This window comes from Belonocnema kinseyi, chromosome 7, assembly GCF_010883055.1.
Source record: "Belonocnema kinseyi isolate 2016_QV_RU_SX_M_011 chromosome 7, B_treatae_v1, whole genome shotgun sequence".
In the NCBI taxonomy this organism is placed as follows: Eukaryota; Metazoa; Arthropoda; class Insecta; order Hymenoptera; family Cynipidae; genus Belonocnema; species Belonocnema kinseyi.
Genome location: NC_046663.1, coordinates 34,502,814 through 34,517,702, shown reverse-complemented (window position 1 = coordinate 34,517,702; position 14,889 = coordinate 34,502,814). Strand labels below are relative to the sequence as shown.

General features: G+C 23.0%; 1 protein-coding gene across 2 annotated transcripts in view; it reads left to right on the top strand.

The window, feature by feature from the left end:
* Positions 1–14,889, top strand: part of LOC117177205 (serine/threonine-protein kinase STK11) — a 46,066-nt gene that overhangs the window by 15,597 nt on the left and 15,580 nt on the right. For both annotated transcript variants that reach the window (XR_004467679.1, XM_033367748.1), the window contains exons 4-5: positions 2,942–3,078; positions 10,265–10,608. Coding sequence is in view for 1 of the 2 variants with exons in the window: in XM_033367748.1 (XP_033223639.1) it covers positions 2,942–3,078; positions 10,265–10,608 (481 nt within the window). In the remaining variant the exon portion in view is untranslated. The remainder of the gene's footprint in view (positions 1–2,941; positions 3,079–10,264; positions 10,609–14,889) is intronic.

Sequence of the window (14,889 nt, the reverse complement as noted above, 5' to 3'; positions counted from 1 at the left end):
GATTAATTTTCTACTCGAGAAAACGCATTTTCAACCAAATACATTAATTTTTCAGTAAAAAGTAAAAAAATTTAACCGACACTATGAATTTTCAGCAAAAAAATTAATATTCTACCCAGTGTTTAATTTCTCAAATTAATAGTTTAATTTTTAACCAAATACTTGAATTTTCAAACAAACAATTTTTCAAAAAATGGACATTTTTAATTAACAAATATAATTTTCAACAAAAAAAACTAATTTTCTACTCGAGAAGACGATTTTTAAACAAAAAGTTTAATTATCTACCGAGTGGTTAATTTTTTAAATTAATAGTTTAATTTTCAATCAAATACTTGAATTAAGAAAAAACACATTTCTCAACCAAAAATGGAATAATTACATTTTTAGATAAAAAAAATTAATTTTCAACCAGTTTAATTGAACCAAAAAAAGACGAATTTTTAACAAAATAGTTGAATCCTGAATCAAAATGATGATTTTTCAGAAAATTAGATTAATTTTCTTCTCGAAAAGACGATTTTTTAACAAAATATATTAATTTTTCAGAAAACAGTACAAATTTTCAACTGACACTGAATTTTCAACAAATTTCCTATTTTGTGAAAAAAAATTTTATTTTTGGTTTAAAATTAATCTTTTCAACTAAAACTTTAACGATTCCGTTTTTGGTTGAAAATTGATCTTTTTCAGCGGAAAATTCATGTTTTTTGTTGAAATTTCTTCTTTATTAGTAAATAAATAAATCTTCTTGGTTAAAAATCAACTTTTCATTTAAATGTGTATAATTTTCGATTAAAATTCATCTGTTTTGTTTAAAATATAACTTTATATGAAAACTTCCCTATATTGTTGAAAATTCGTTTTTATTCTTAATTGAAAATTTAACTATTTATTTTTTGGTTAAAAATGTATCTTTTGAGTAGAAAATTGGACTATTTGATAGAAAATGAATCTGTTTTGTTTGAGGATTAAACTGTTTAGTTAATTTACATTAAAATCTTTTTTTGTTGATACATCACCTTTACATTTCTTTCGTTGAAAATTTATCTCTTTCGTTGCAAATAAATTATTTTTTTTCAACTGAAAATTTAACTTCAATTTTTGGTTCAAAATTTATCCTCTTTAGCGGAAAAATCATGTATTTTACTGAAAATTCGTCTTTTTTAGAAAAATAAAATCTTTTTGGTTGAAAATTAAACTATTCAATTAAATATTAATAATTTTGGTTGAAAATTAATCTTTTTAACTGAAAATTCAACTATTCCATTTTTGGATGGAAATTTACATTCTTCAGTGGAAAATTCGCGTATTTTGTTGAAATCTTGTCTTTATTAGTAAATAAATAAATCCTATTTGTCAAAAATCAAACTATTTCATTTAAATATTCATAATTTTAGTTTAAAATTCATTTTTAGGGGTTGAAAATCAAACTATGTCAAGTCAAAGATTCATGATTTTATATGAACATTTAACTATTTTGTTGAAAATTCGTTTCTATTCTTAACTAAAAATTTAACCATTTTTTTTTAGTTAAAAATGTATCTTTTTAGTAGAAAATTGGACTATTTGGTACAAATTAAATCTGTTTTGTCTGAGGATTAAACTATTTTGTTGATTTAAATTAAAATCTTTTTTGGTTGATGTATGAGCTTTACATTTTTTCTTTGAAAATTTATTTCTTTGGTTAAAAATTAATTTTTTTAAACTGAAAATTGAACTTTTCAATTTTTGGTTCAAAATTTACCCTCTTAAGTGGAAAATTTATGTATTTTAGTGAAAATTCGTCTTTTATAGTAAAAAAAAATCTTTTTGCTTCTAAATTGAAATATTCCATTTAAATATTAATAATTTTGGTTGAAAATTCGTTTTTATTTTTGGTTGAAAATTAATCTCTTTAACTGAAACTTCAATTATTCCATTTTTGGTTGGAATTTTATCTTCTTCAGTGGAAAATTCGAGTATTTTGTTGAAAATTCGTTTTTTGAAATAAAAAAATGAATCCTCTTGGTTGAAAATCAAACTATTCCATTTAAATATTCATAATTTTCGTTAAAAATTTAACTATTTTGTTGAAAATTCGTTTTTAATTTCGGTTGAAAATTTAACTATTTAATTTTTTTTGTGGGGATTTCTAGTATTTGGTTGAAGATTTAATATTTTGACCTAAAATATTAGGAATTCGAAGCATTTTAAATTGAATTTGATATTTTATTCACATTAATTTTATTCGAAAGAATATATTTCCCTATTTTCTTTAAAAAAATTTATTTCCATTATTTTTACAGGATTTCTACTCATTCGGGAAAGATTTTTCATTCTAAAAATTAATATATTAAATATGCACTGAATTTTAGGAATATAAAGATAAACTAAAATTTTGTTTTCATTATCATTTAAACTCATGGATTTGAAAAACAAATTTAAAAATAAATTAATCCCCTTTTTTGTTGTAATACAATTATTATTATTCATAATTTTTTCAAAAATTATTTTTAAAAATATATTAATTAAAAATACTGTAAAAAATTAGACCTGAAAATAATCTTTAGATACCCGGAAAAAACCTGAAATTCGTCAGGGAATTATTTCGTTGAATTTGAGCAGATACCCTCTGGGTACAGGGAATTTTTCGGATTTTCTTTTCGGGAAAAATTATAATTCCGATTTGGAAAAGGTGATTTTTCAAAAGATTGAAAATTCTGTCTTGGGACATAACATTTTTTTAAATGAATACAAGTCCGAGACCGGATAAATAAAAAAGTTGGGCTGGAAAAAACCGGGAAATATTTTTACCTCGTTAATTTTTAAGGTATTTCTCAATTTTCATATCAATTCTTTGCTAGATTTTTAAATTTTTCTGCAGTGTAAAATCCTTTGTGTGAACATCTCAACTATTTGACAATTCCCCTTAAAATTGTTGAACTATTTATGATTTCAGGCATTAGATATGTTTGCCAAAGACGACACCTGTACAGCAGGGCAAGGCTCACCAGCTTTCCAACCTCCAGAGATAGCTAATGGCTGTGAATCCTTCGCAGGTTTTAAAGTAGATATATGGAGTAGTGGCGTAACTTTGTAAGTTTCCTTATCGTTTTTTTAACCCTTTTTTAACCCTATCGTCCTTTTAAACCTTAAAGGACACACTTCCGTAAAATTACATAAAGAGCATACTGGGTGTTTTATACCCAAGAGTATTTAAACGTGTTCTGTGCCGATGGTATTGGATAGTTTTTTCCAAGAAAATAAATTAATAATGTTTAATCTATCTAGTTTAAGAAGGAAAAGGTTTCATAACTGTTTTTGAAATTTAAAGTAGTTAAAAAATTCTTTTTGGAATTATTTAAAAATGACATATTTCACTCTAAAATTCATAAATTTTCAAGTTTTTGCTATTTTTGCTCAAAATTTTACTTGAATACTTCCGAGATACGGCGCTTCAAAAATAAAATTAGTGTTATTCGTGTTCATTTCAAAGAAGGTATTTATTCTAAAAAATAAAAGCACCAATTCAATGAAAAATGAAACACCGTCCTTTGCGTGATTAAACGATTTTATTGATCTTAAATTTTATTAATCCATTTTTTTGAATTTGGTACGTTTTCTTAAAGCGCAAATAAGTCGCTGGGTGTTTTGTATCCAGTATGCCCTTCAAGGGTTAAATGTAATTACAGACTTAGGGGCCGAACTGAAAAACCGTGAAAATATCGGGAATTTAATTTAAAAAAAAAAGGGAATTTACTTCTAATCGCAGAAAAATTAAGGTTTTTATTATTTTAATAATTTTTTTTCGATTCAGAAAAGTGATTTCTACTTTATCTAGAGACGCAAATGTTTTAGTTTTAAGAATTTTATGAGAATTTATAATCATTCTGAATTACGATTTAAAAAAATCGTGTTTTCTATCTTTTATAATAATAATTGCATTATTTAAATTTTATGGGAAAATCTAACAGAAAATATATTATTCGCATTATTTAGGGATGCTAAAATATCCCAATTTCTAAATTCTTCTATGTATAAAATCCACCATACATCTACATAGAAGATTAATTATATTAAGGCAAAAAAAATGTTGTTTCTAAATACATTTTAAACACTTTTTAGTTGAGCTTTCAAATCAAAAATATATATTTTACACGTAAAAAATAAATTTTTAACCAAATATTTCATTGAATTTTCAACCCCAACGATTAATTTACTATAAAAAGAGACTTTCAACAACGTACATGAATTTTCATCTAAAAAAGATGAATTTTCAACCAAAATTATAATAGTTAAATGATTAGAAAAATAAATGTTCAACCAAAAAATACAAGATTTAAATTTCCAATTAAAACAATCAATTTAAAAAATGAATGCTCAACAAAATAATTCATTTTTAAACCCAAAAGATGAATCTTTAACAAAAAAGATACAGTTTCGATTAAAATATATAAATTTTTAATTTAAAAGGATAAATTGGCAAACCAAAAGAAACGAAATGTCAGCCATAGAAATTAATTTTAAATGACAGTGGTGAATTTTCAACCAAAAATATAATTTTTTGACCAAATAGTAGAATATTCAACCCAAAAGATGAATTTTCTATTTAAAAAATAATGGATTTTTAAATAAAAAATTTGTTTTCAAACAAAAAAAAAAGGATTCTTAACAAAGAAAAGAAAAGTTAAATTTTTTAAAAAACGGAACACTTTAATTGAAAAGACTACATTTCTATAAAAAAAAACATTTTTTCACAAGTAATGGAATAGTTAAAGTGAATTTTCAAAAAAAAAAAAAATATTCCAAACAAAATTTAATTTTTAACCAAAAATATGAATTTTCAACTAAAAAGACACAACATTTTATACCAAAAATAAAATACTTGAATTTTTAGTTCAAACAAGGATTAACAAAAATAATTTTCCAACAAAATAATTCAATTTTAAACTCAAAAGATGAATCTTCATCCAAAAAGGTACAATTTCAATAAAATATATAAATTTTCAACTAAAAATATAATAAATTTTAAAGCAAAAATGTAATACTTACATCTTGAGTATAATAAAATTAATTTTCGGCTAATTAGAGACGAATTTTCAACCACAGAAATTAATTTTAAATCACACTCATGAATTTTCAACCAAAAATATAATTTTTTTGACCAAATAGTAGAACTTTTAACCCAAAAGATTAATTTTTTATAAAAAACGGATATTTAACTAAAAATTTTGTTTTTAAACAAAAAAAAAGGATTCTTAACAAAGAACAGAAAAGTTACATTTTCTACAAAACGGATCACTTTTTATTGAAAAAGACTACATTTCTATAAAAAAAATTGTTCACAAGAAATTGAATATTTAAAGTGAATTGTCAACTAAAATGATCAATCTTCTATTAAAAAAATTTTATTTTCAACCAAAAACATGAATTTTCAACTAAAGAGACAAAATTTTGTACCATAAATAAAATACTCAAATGTTCAGTTAAAACAATAAAAAAAATCAATTTGGAACCCAAAAGATGAATCTTCTAAAAAAAAGATACAGTTTTGATTAAAATATATAAATTTTCAAATAAAAAAAAAGATAAATTTACAAATCCAAAGTAGAATTGTTCTATTTTCAGTTAGAAAAGTAAATTTTAAAGAAAAGAAAAACGAGTTTTCAGCCAAATTAATTAATTTTCAACTAAACGTATAATAAATTTTCTAGAAAAATATAATGTTTACATCTTCAGTTAACAACATTAATTTTCGACTAAAGAGAAACAAATTTTTAGCCGCAGAAATCAATTTTAAATTACAGTGATAAATTTTTTACCAAAAATATCATTTTTGACCAAATAGAAGAATTTTCAAACCAAAAGATGAATGTTCTATTTAAAAAAATGGATTTTTAACTGCAAATTTTGTTTTTAACAAAAAGAAAAGTGAATTCTTAACAAAAAAATAGAATAGTTAAATTTTCTACATAACGAAAAATTTGGTAATGCTAAAGATTACGTTTCTATAAAAAAATCCAATTTCTTATGAGAAATGGAATCTTTAAAGTGAATTTTCAACTACATAATTCAATTCTAAACTCAAAAGATGAAGCTTCATCCAAAAAAGGTATAATTTTAATAAAATATATAAATTTTCAACGATAAATATAATAAATTTAAAGGCAAAAATGTAATAGTTACATCTTCAGTTGAAAAAATTTATTTTCGACTAATAAGAAACGAATTTTCAGTCCCAGAAATTAATTTTAAATTACAGTGATGAATTTTCAAACAAAAATATAATTTGTTGGGCAAATAGAAGGATTTTTAACACAAAACATGAATTTTCAATTTAAAAAAAATCTATTTTTAACTAAAAATTTTGTTTTCAGCCAAAAACAAGAGAATTCTTAACAAAAAATAGAATTAAAATCTATAAAACGGAATATTTTTCAATGAAAAAGACTACATTTCTATAAAAAGAAATTTTTCCACAAGAAATGGAATAGTTCAAGTGAATTTTAAACTAAAATGATAAATCTAACACAAAAAAATTTTTTTTAACTAAATACATGAATTTTTAACTAAAAAGACAAATTTTTGCACAAAAAATAAAATACTTAAATTTTCAGTTAAAACATTCAATTAATAAACAAAATGGATTACTAAAAAAATTATTCAATTTTTAACCCAAAAGATGAATCTTCAACAAAAAAAGATATGTTTTCGATTAAAATATATAAATTGTCAACTAAAAAAGATAAATTTATAAATAAAAACTAGAATAGTACAATTTTAAGTTCGAGAAGTAAATTTTAAAGAAAAAAACGAGTCTTTTTGGCTTCAAAGTTTAATAATTTGGTTCAATTTTTTTTTCATTCTTGATAAAATATCGTTCTTGGTTCAAAATTCTTCTTCTTGATTTAAAAATTCATCTTTTTGCTAAAAAATCATCTGTTTGATTGTAAATTTATCTGTTTTCGTTGGAGGTTTAACTATTTGTTAGTAAATAGTTTACAACCGTTAAAAGTTCAACTTTAATTTAAACAAATTCGTCTTTTTGGCATGAAAATTTAACAATTTGGTGGAATCTTTCTTTCTTGAAAAGTTTTTCTTGGTTGAAAATTCCGTTTTTATAGTTTTAAATTTTATCTCATTTGGTAGAAATTTAAACTTTTTTTTGAACAGTCATATTTTAGGGTTCAAGATTCAACTGTTTTTTTTAAATGATCTTTTTGGTTTGAAAATATAAAAATTCGTTTAAAAATTCCTATTTTTCTGTTAAAACTACAACTGTTTCGGTGGAAATTAACTGTTTTGGTTAAGGATTTAACTTTTTTTTGGAAAACTATTAACTACTTTTAACTATTAACTATTAGCTATTTTTTTTGTTGAAGTTATATTTTAAGATTGGAAGTTAAACTGTTTTGCAAAAAATTCGTCTTTCAAGCTTAAAAATTTAACAATTTGGTAGAATTTTTTTTTCTTTCTGGATTGAAAAATCGTTTTTGGTTCAAAATTCGTTTTCTTGATATGAAAATTCATCTGTATCGGTGGAGGATTGAACTAATTGTTGAAAAATAGTTTTAAATAGTTGAAAATGTAGCTATTTGGTCAAAAATTTAACTATTTTGTTTGAAAATTTATATTTTTGGTTAAAAATGCAATTGTTTGACTGAAAATAAATTTGTTTTGGTTGATGATTCATGTGTTTATGTTGAAAATTTGTACTTTTTGGTTGAATTTAACTGGTTTTGATTTAAAATTACAATCTTTTTTGGTTGAAATGTCAGCTATTATATTTTTCTTTGAGAATTCATTTTTTAGGGATCCGAAATTTATATTTTTAATTAGAAAGGTCGTCTTTCTTGTTTCAAAATGAACTTTTTTGTTGAAAATTGGAACTTTCTTGTTTTAATAGTCAACTATTTTCTTAAAAATTCACCTTGTAGCCTCGAATATTTAATTATTTGGTTTTTGGTTGAAGTTTAATCTTCATCGTTAGAAATTTCGAGAATTTGCTTGAAGTCATCTTTGTAGATTGAAAATTCACCTGTTTTTTTTTTCAAAGTCAACGGTTTTCTAAAACATTCTACTTTCTAGCTCATTTTCTTGAAAATTCATATATTTTTTCCAAGGATTTGAAAAATTTTTGGGTGTTTTAAAAAAATTCCAAGGATTTTTAAAAATAGATTTTAATAATTTGAAGGGTTTTCAAAGGCTTTTTCAAGATTTTATGGAATTTTTTAAAATTCTAATGAATTTTCAAGTGTTTTAAACAATTTCAAAGCATTTAAGAAGATTTCAAAGGATTTTAAATATTTTATGGTCATTTAAAATATTGCAAGGAATTGTAAATATATTTAAAGCAATTTCCAAGGATTTAAAAAAGATGTTAGGGTATTTTTTTTAAATGCCAAGGATTTTAAAATATATTTCAATAATTTAAAGAAATTTACGGATTTTAGGGTATTTTTGAAAGATTCCAAGGATTTTTGGTAGATTTCAATAATTTGAAGGGGTTTCAAAGGATTTTCGAGATTTTATGGTTTTTTTTTCAAAATTCCAAGGAATTTTAAAGTGCTTCAGAAAATTTCAAGGCATGTGATTTTAAAGGATTTTAAATATTTTATGGTCATTAAAAATATTGCAAGGAATTTTAAATATATTTAAATAATTTAAGGAAATTTAAAAGGATTTGAAAGATTGTTGGGTATATAAAAAAATTCCAAGGATTTTAAAAATATATTTCAATCTTTTGAAAGGTTTTCAAAGGATTTTCAAGATTTTATGTTTTTTTCAAAATTCCAAGGAATTTTCAAGTGCTTCAGAAAATTTCAAGGCATTTAAAAAGATTTTAAATATTTTATTGTCATTTAAAATATTGCGAGGAATTGTAAATATATTTAAAGAAATTTCCAAGGATTTTAAAGATGTTAGGATATTTTTTTAAATGCCAAGTATTTAAAAATATATTTCAATAATTTAAAGAAATTTACGGATTTTAGGGCATTTTTGAAAGATTTCAAGGATCTTTGGTAGATTTCAATAATTTGAAGGGGTTTCAAAGGATTTTCGAGATTTTATGGTTTTTTTCAAAATTCCAAGGAATTTTTAAGTGCTTTAGAAAATTTCAAGGTATTTAAAAAAATTTTGAAGGATTTTAAATATTTTATGGTAATTTAAAATATTGCAAGGAATTGTAAATATATTTAAAGAAATTTAAAGATTTTAGGGTATTTTTGAAAGATTGAATCTTGGAAGATTAAAAATTCAACTTTTTTGATTCAAAGTCAACGGTTTTTTCAAAAAACCGACATTTTAGCTCATTTTCTTTAAAATTCATATATTTTTTTCCAAGGATTTGAAAGATTTTTGGGTATTTTTAAAAAATGCCAAGGATTTTTTAAATAGATTTCAATCATTTGAAGGGGTTTCAAAGGATTTTCAACATTTTATGGAATTTTTTATAATTCCAATGAATTTTCAAGAGATTCACAAAGTTTTAAGGCATTTAAAAAGATTTCAAAGGATTTAAAATATTTTATGGTAATTTAAAATATTGCAAGAAATTTTAAGTATATTTAAAGAAATTTCAACGGATTTAAAGATGTTAGGGTATTTTTTAAAAATGCCAAGGATTTTTAAATATATATCAATAATTTAAAGACATTTACGGATTTTAGGGTATTGTTGAAAAATTCCAAGGATTTTTGGTAGATCTCAATAGTTTCAAGGGGTTTCAAAGGATTTTCGAGATTTTATGGAAATTTGAAAAATCCAATGAATTTTCAAGAGATTCACAAAGTTTTAAGGCATTTAAAAAGATTTCAAAGGATTTTAAATATTTTATGGTCATTTAAAATATTGCAAGAAATTTTAAATATATTTAAAGAAATTTCCAAAGATTTTAAAGATTTTAGTGTATTTTTAAAAAATGCCAAGGATTTTTTAAACATATTTCAGTAATTTAAGGAAATTTAAAGATTTTAGAGTATTCTTGAAGGATTGAATTTTGGAAGATTAAAAATTCAACTTTGTTGTTTCAAAGCCAACGGTTTTCTAAAACATTCGACTCTTCAGCATATTTTCTTGAAAATTCATCTATTTTGTTCATAATACAATATACTTCAAGTTGAAATCTTAGGAATTTAAAGCGTTTCATATATTGAATGTTTATTTAAAAGAATTTATTCTCTATTTTCGTGAAAAATCACAATTTGGCCTCTGAAGTATGTGCCTAATTTTTAAATCCTAAATTTGAAAGGATTTAGTGTTCAACTTTTATTACTCGCAGGTATAATCTAACGACCGGAGTCTATCCCTTCGAGGGAGATAATATTTATAAGTTGTACGAGAACATTGGAAAAGGTGTGTACACAATTCCGCCGGAAGTTGAGGAACCCCTGAAATCTCTTTTAATAGGGATGTTGAAAAAAGAGGTGGAGGAGAGGTTCACACTGCAGGAAATTAGGAGGCATCCTTGGACCATTAGTAGGCTTCCTAGGACATTGGAGGAAGTGCCGATTCCTCCTCTCCGGGGCAATGAATGGCATACCATGACTGTACTGCCGTATCTGATGGATTACAATTATGGTGTTGATAATGGTCCTACCTATGTTACAGAACACCAACTCAATGGTATGTGCATTTTTTGTTTTCAAGACCACTCAAGGGGCTCAATTTTGAAATATTTTGCAAGAATTTGGCAGGTCTCTAAGCTAGTTTTTATTCATCCAGGGTGGCCGCATGTCAGGGAAATCAGAGAAAAATAATCTCACTTTTGGTAACTTCCAAGTCCATTCTAATTCTTCTTTTGAAATATTCTAGAGTATTTTTAAAAAATTTCAAGACATTTTAAATATATTTCGATAATTGATAGAAATTTTAAAGGGTTTTTAATATTTTAGGGTAATTTAAAAGAGTGCATGGAATTTGAAATATATTTCAATAATTTAAAGAGATTTCCAAGGATTTGAAAGATTGTTAGGTATATAAAAAAAATTCCAAGGATTTTTAAAATATATTTCAACCATTTGAAGGGTGTTCAAAGGATTTTCAAGATTTTATGGAATTTTTTAAAATTCCAATGAATTTTTAAGAGCTTCAAAACATTTCAAGAGACTTAAAAATATTTTAAATATGTTATAGTAATTTAAAAGTTTGCTAGGAATTTGAAATATGTTTAAATAAATTGAAGGGGTTTCAAAGGATTTTCAAGATTTTATGGAATTTTTCAAAATTCCAAGTAATTTTCAGGAGCTTCACAAAATATCAAGGCATTTAAAAAGATTTCAAGATTTTAAATATGTTATGGTAATTTAAAGGTTTGTGAGGAATTTGAAATATGTTTAAATAAATTAAAAGGGTTTCAAAGGATTTTCAAGATTTTATGGAATTTTTCAAAATTCAAAGGAATTTTTAAGAGCTTCACAAAATATCAAGGCATTTAAAAAGATTTCAAAGGATTGTAAATATTTTATGGTAATTAAAAATATTGCAAGGAATTAAAAATATATTAAAATAATTTAAAGCAATCAAAAGGATTTGAAATATTTTTGGGTATTATAAATAAACCCCAAGGAGTTTTTAAGAGATTTCAATAATTTTTAAAACTTCCAAGGAATTTTCAAGAGCTCCAAAAAATTTCAAGGCATTTAAAAAGATTTCAACGGATTTTAAATATGTTATAGTATTTCAAAAGTTTTCAAGGAATTTGAAATATGTTTAAATAAATTGATGGGGTTTCAAAGGATTTTCAAGATTTTATGGAATTTTTCAAAATTGCAAGTAATTTTCAAGAGTTTTACAAAATTTCAAGGCATTTTAAAAGATTGCAAGGAATTTTAAATATATTTAAATAATTTAAAGAAATTTAAAAGGATTTGAAAGATTTTCGGGTATTATAAAAAAATTCCACGAATTTTTAAATCGATTTCAATAATTTTTTAAAATTCCAAGGAATTTTCAAGAGCTTCAAAAAATTTCAAGGTATTTAAAAAGATCTTGAAGGATTTGAAATGTATTATGGTAATTTAATTATTGCAAGTCATTTAAAATATATTTCAATAATTTAAAGATATTTAAAGATTTTATGGTATTTTTAAAAAATACCAAGGATTTTTTAATTGATTTCTAGCATTTAACAGGTTTCCAAAGAATTTCCAAGATCTAATGTAATTTTTCAAAATTCCAAGCCATTTTCAAGAGCTTCACAAAATTTCAAGACATTTTAAAAGATTTCAAAGGATTTTAAATATGTATGGTAATTTAAAAGATTGCAAGGAATTTTAAATATATTTAATAATTTGAAGGGTTTCCAAAGGATTTTAAAGATTTAATGGAAATTTTTTTAATTCCAAGGATTTTTCAAGAGCTTCAAAAAATGTAAAGGCATTTTAAAAGATTTCAAAGGATTTTAAATATGTTATGATAATTAAAAAGATTGGAAGAAATCTGAAATGTTTAAATAATTTTCAGGGTTTCCAAAGGATTTTAAAGATTTTTTGGAAATTCTAAAACTTTCAAGGATTTTTCAAGAGCTTTACAAAATATCAAGGCATTTAAAAAGATTTTAAAGAAATTTAAATATTTTATGGTAATTTAAAATATTGCAAGGAATTTTAAATAAATTTAAAGAAACTTCCAAGGACTAAAGATTTTTGGTTATTTTTAAAAAATGCCAAGGATTTTTAATCGATTTCAATCATTTGAAAGGGGTTCAAAGAATTTTCGAGATTTAAGGAATTTTCATGAGCTTCACAAAGTTTCAAGTCATTTAAAAAGATTTCAAAGGATTTTAAATATTTTATGGTAATTTAAAGTATTCCGAGGAATTTTAAATATATTTTTTAAAAATTTCAAGGATTTCAAAGATTGTTGGGTATTTCATTTACAAAGTTCCATGACATTTAAAAAGATTTCAAAGGATTTTAAATATTATGTGGTAATTTATAAGATTGCAAGGAATTTTTAAATATATTTAAATAATTTAAAGAAATTTTTCAAATGATTTGAAAAATGTTTAAGTATTATAAAAAAATTTCAAGGATTTTTAAATCGATTTTATGGTAATTTAAAATATCGCAAGGAATTTTAATTATATTTAAAGAAATTTCCATAGATTTCAGTCATTTGAAGGGTTTTCAAAAGAACTGTCAAGTTTCGATGGAATTTTTGAGAGATTTAAAAAATTGCAGGACATTTCAAAATATTTGGAATATTTTAGGGTAATTTCCGAGATTGCTAAGGATTTTAAGTGTATTTCAATAATTTAAAGACATTTCCAAGGGATTTTCAAGAAATTTACAACATTTTAAGGAATTTCAATATATATAAACGAATTTTAAATATTTTATGGTGATTTAAAGGATTGCAAAGAACATAAAGTATATTTAAATAATTTAAAGAAATTTCAAAGGATTTGAATGGTCTTAGGGTATTTTTAAAACATGCCAAGGATTTTTTAATAGTTTTCAATCATTTAAAGGGTTTTTATAGAATTTTCAAGATTTAATGGAATTTTTCAAAATTCCAAGCAGTTTTCAAGAGCTTCACACACTTTCAAAGAATTTAAAAAGATTTTAAAGGATTTTAAATATTTTATGGTAATTTATAATATTTCAAGGAATATAAAGTATATTTCAATAATTTAGAAAAATTTCAAAGGCGTTTTAAGATTTTAGTATATTTTTTAAAAATTCCAAGGATTTTTTAATAGATCTCGATAATTTGAAGATAATATGTTCAATATTTTATTAAATTTTCAAGTGCTACGTAAAGTCTTAAGGTATTTCAAAACATTTCGAAGGATTTGAAATATATGTACTGTTTTTATTTAATTGCTAGGAATTTGTAATAGTTTTCAATGATTTTAAGGGATTTCAAAGAATTAAAAATATATTAGGTTTTTTTTCTTTAAATTCAAAGAATTTTCAAGAGCCTTAAATATTTTTCATAAATATAATATATCTTATTGTATTTTAAAATATTCTAACACATTTTCAAAGATTAACTTTTTTTTAATTTCCAAGGATTTTAATGATTTTTAATGATTTAATTAAATCTTTATGGGGTTTTAAAAAATTGCCTAGAATTTCTAAAGACATGAATCGATTTTATAGAATTTTTATAGGATAGATTTTATAAGATTTCCGAGGATTTCAATTATTTTGAGGGATTTTCAAAGCTCTCAAGTTACTTTAATACATTTTCCAACATTTCATGTAGTTTCACTGGTTTTTATAAAATTTTAGTGGTTTTGAAAGAACTTATTAATTAAAAAATTAAGAAATTTAAGATGATTTCAAATATTTTCAAACATTTTAAGGTTATTTCCAAAAATTTAAAAGAATTTTAAAGATTGCAGGATACATTAATATATTCTAAGGAATTTTCAATTCATTTCACTTACTTTACGGAATTTAAAGGAATCTTAAATATTATCAGGTATTTAAAAAAATTCCAAGGTATTTTCAAGAAGTTTAGCAAATTTTATGTTTTTAACAATTTCAAGGGATTTCAAAAAAATTTTAAAGTTTTTGAATATTGTAGGGAATTTTAAAAGGTACTTAGAAATTTTCTATTGATTTCAATCATTTGAAGGGTTAATATTTTAAAAAAATTACAGGAATTTTCATGGGCTCTAAAAGATGTCAAGAAAAGTCAAGATTCGAAAGAAATTTGCAGTTTATTTCAGTAGTTTGATCGTAATGCAAAGGATTCGAAATATTCTAAGAATATTTCCTAATAGATTCAAATAATTTTAATTGATTTGATATATTTTTAGTTTTTTAATTCAAGGAATTTTCAAAAGCTTAAAAAAGTTTTAAAGATTTTAAAGATTTCAGGGTATTTTGTGGAATTTTATAAGATTCTAAGGAATTGTCTATAGATTTCAATAGTTTGAAGGGATTTCAAGGA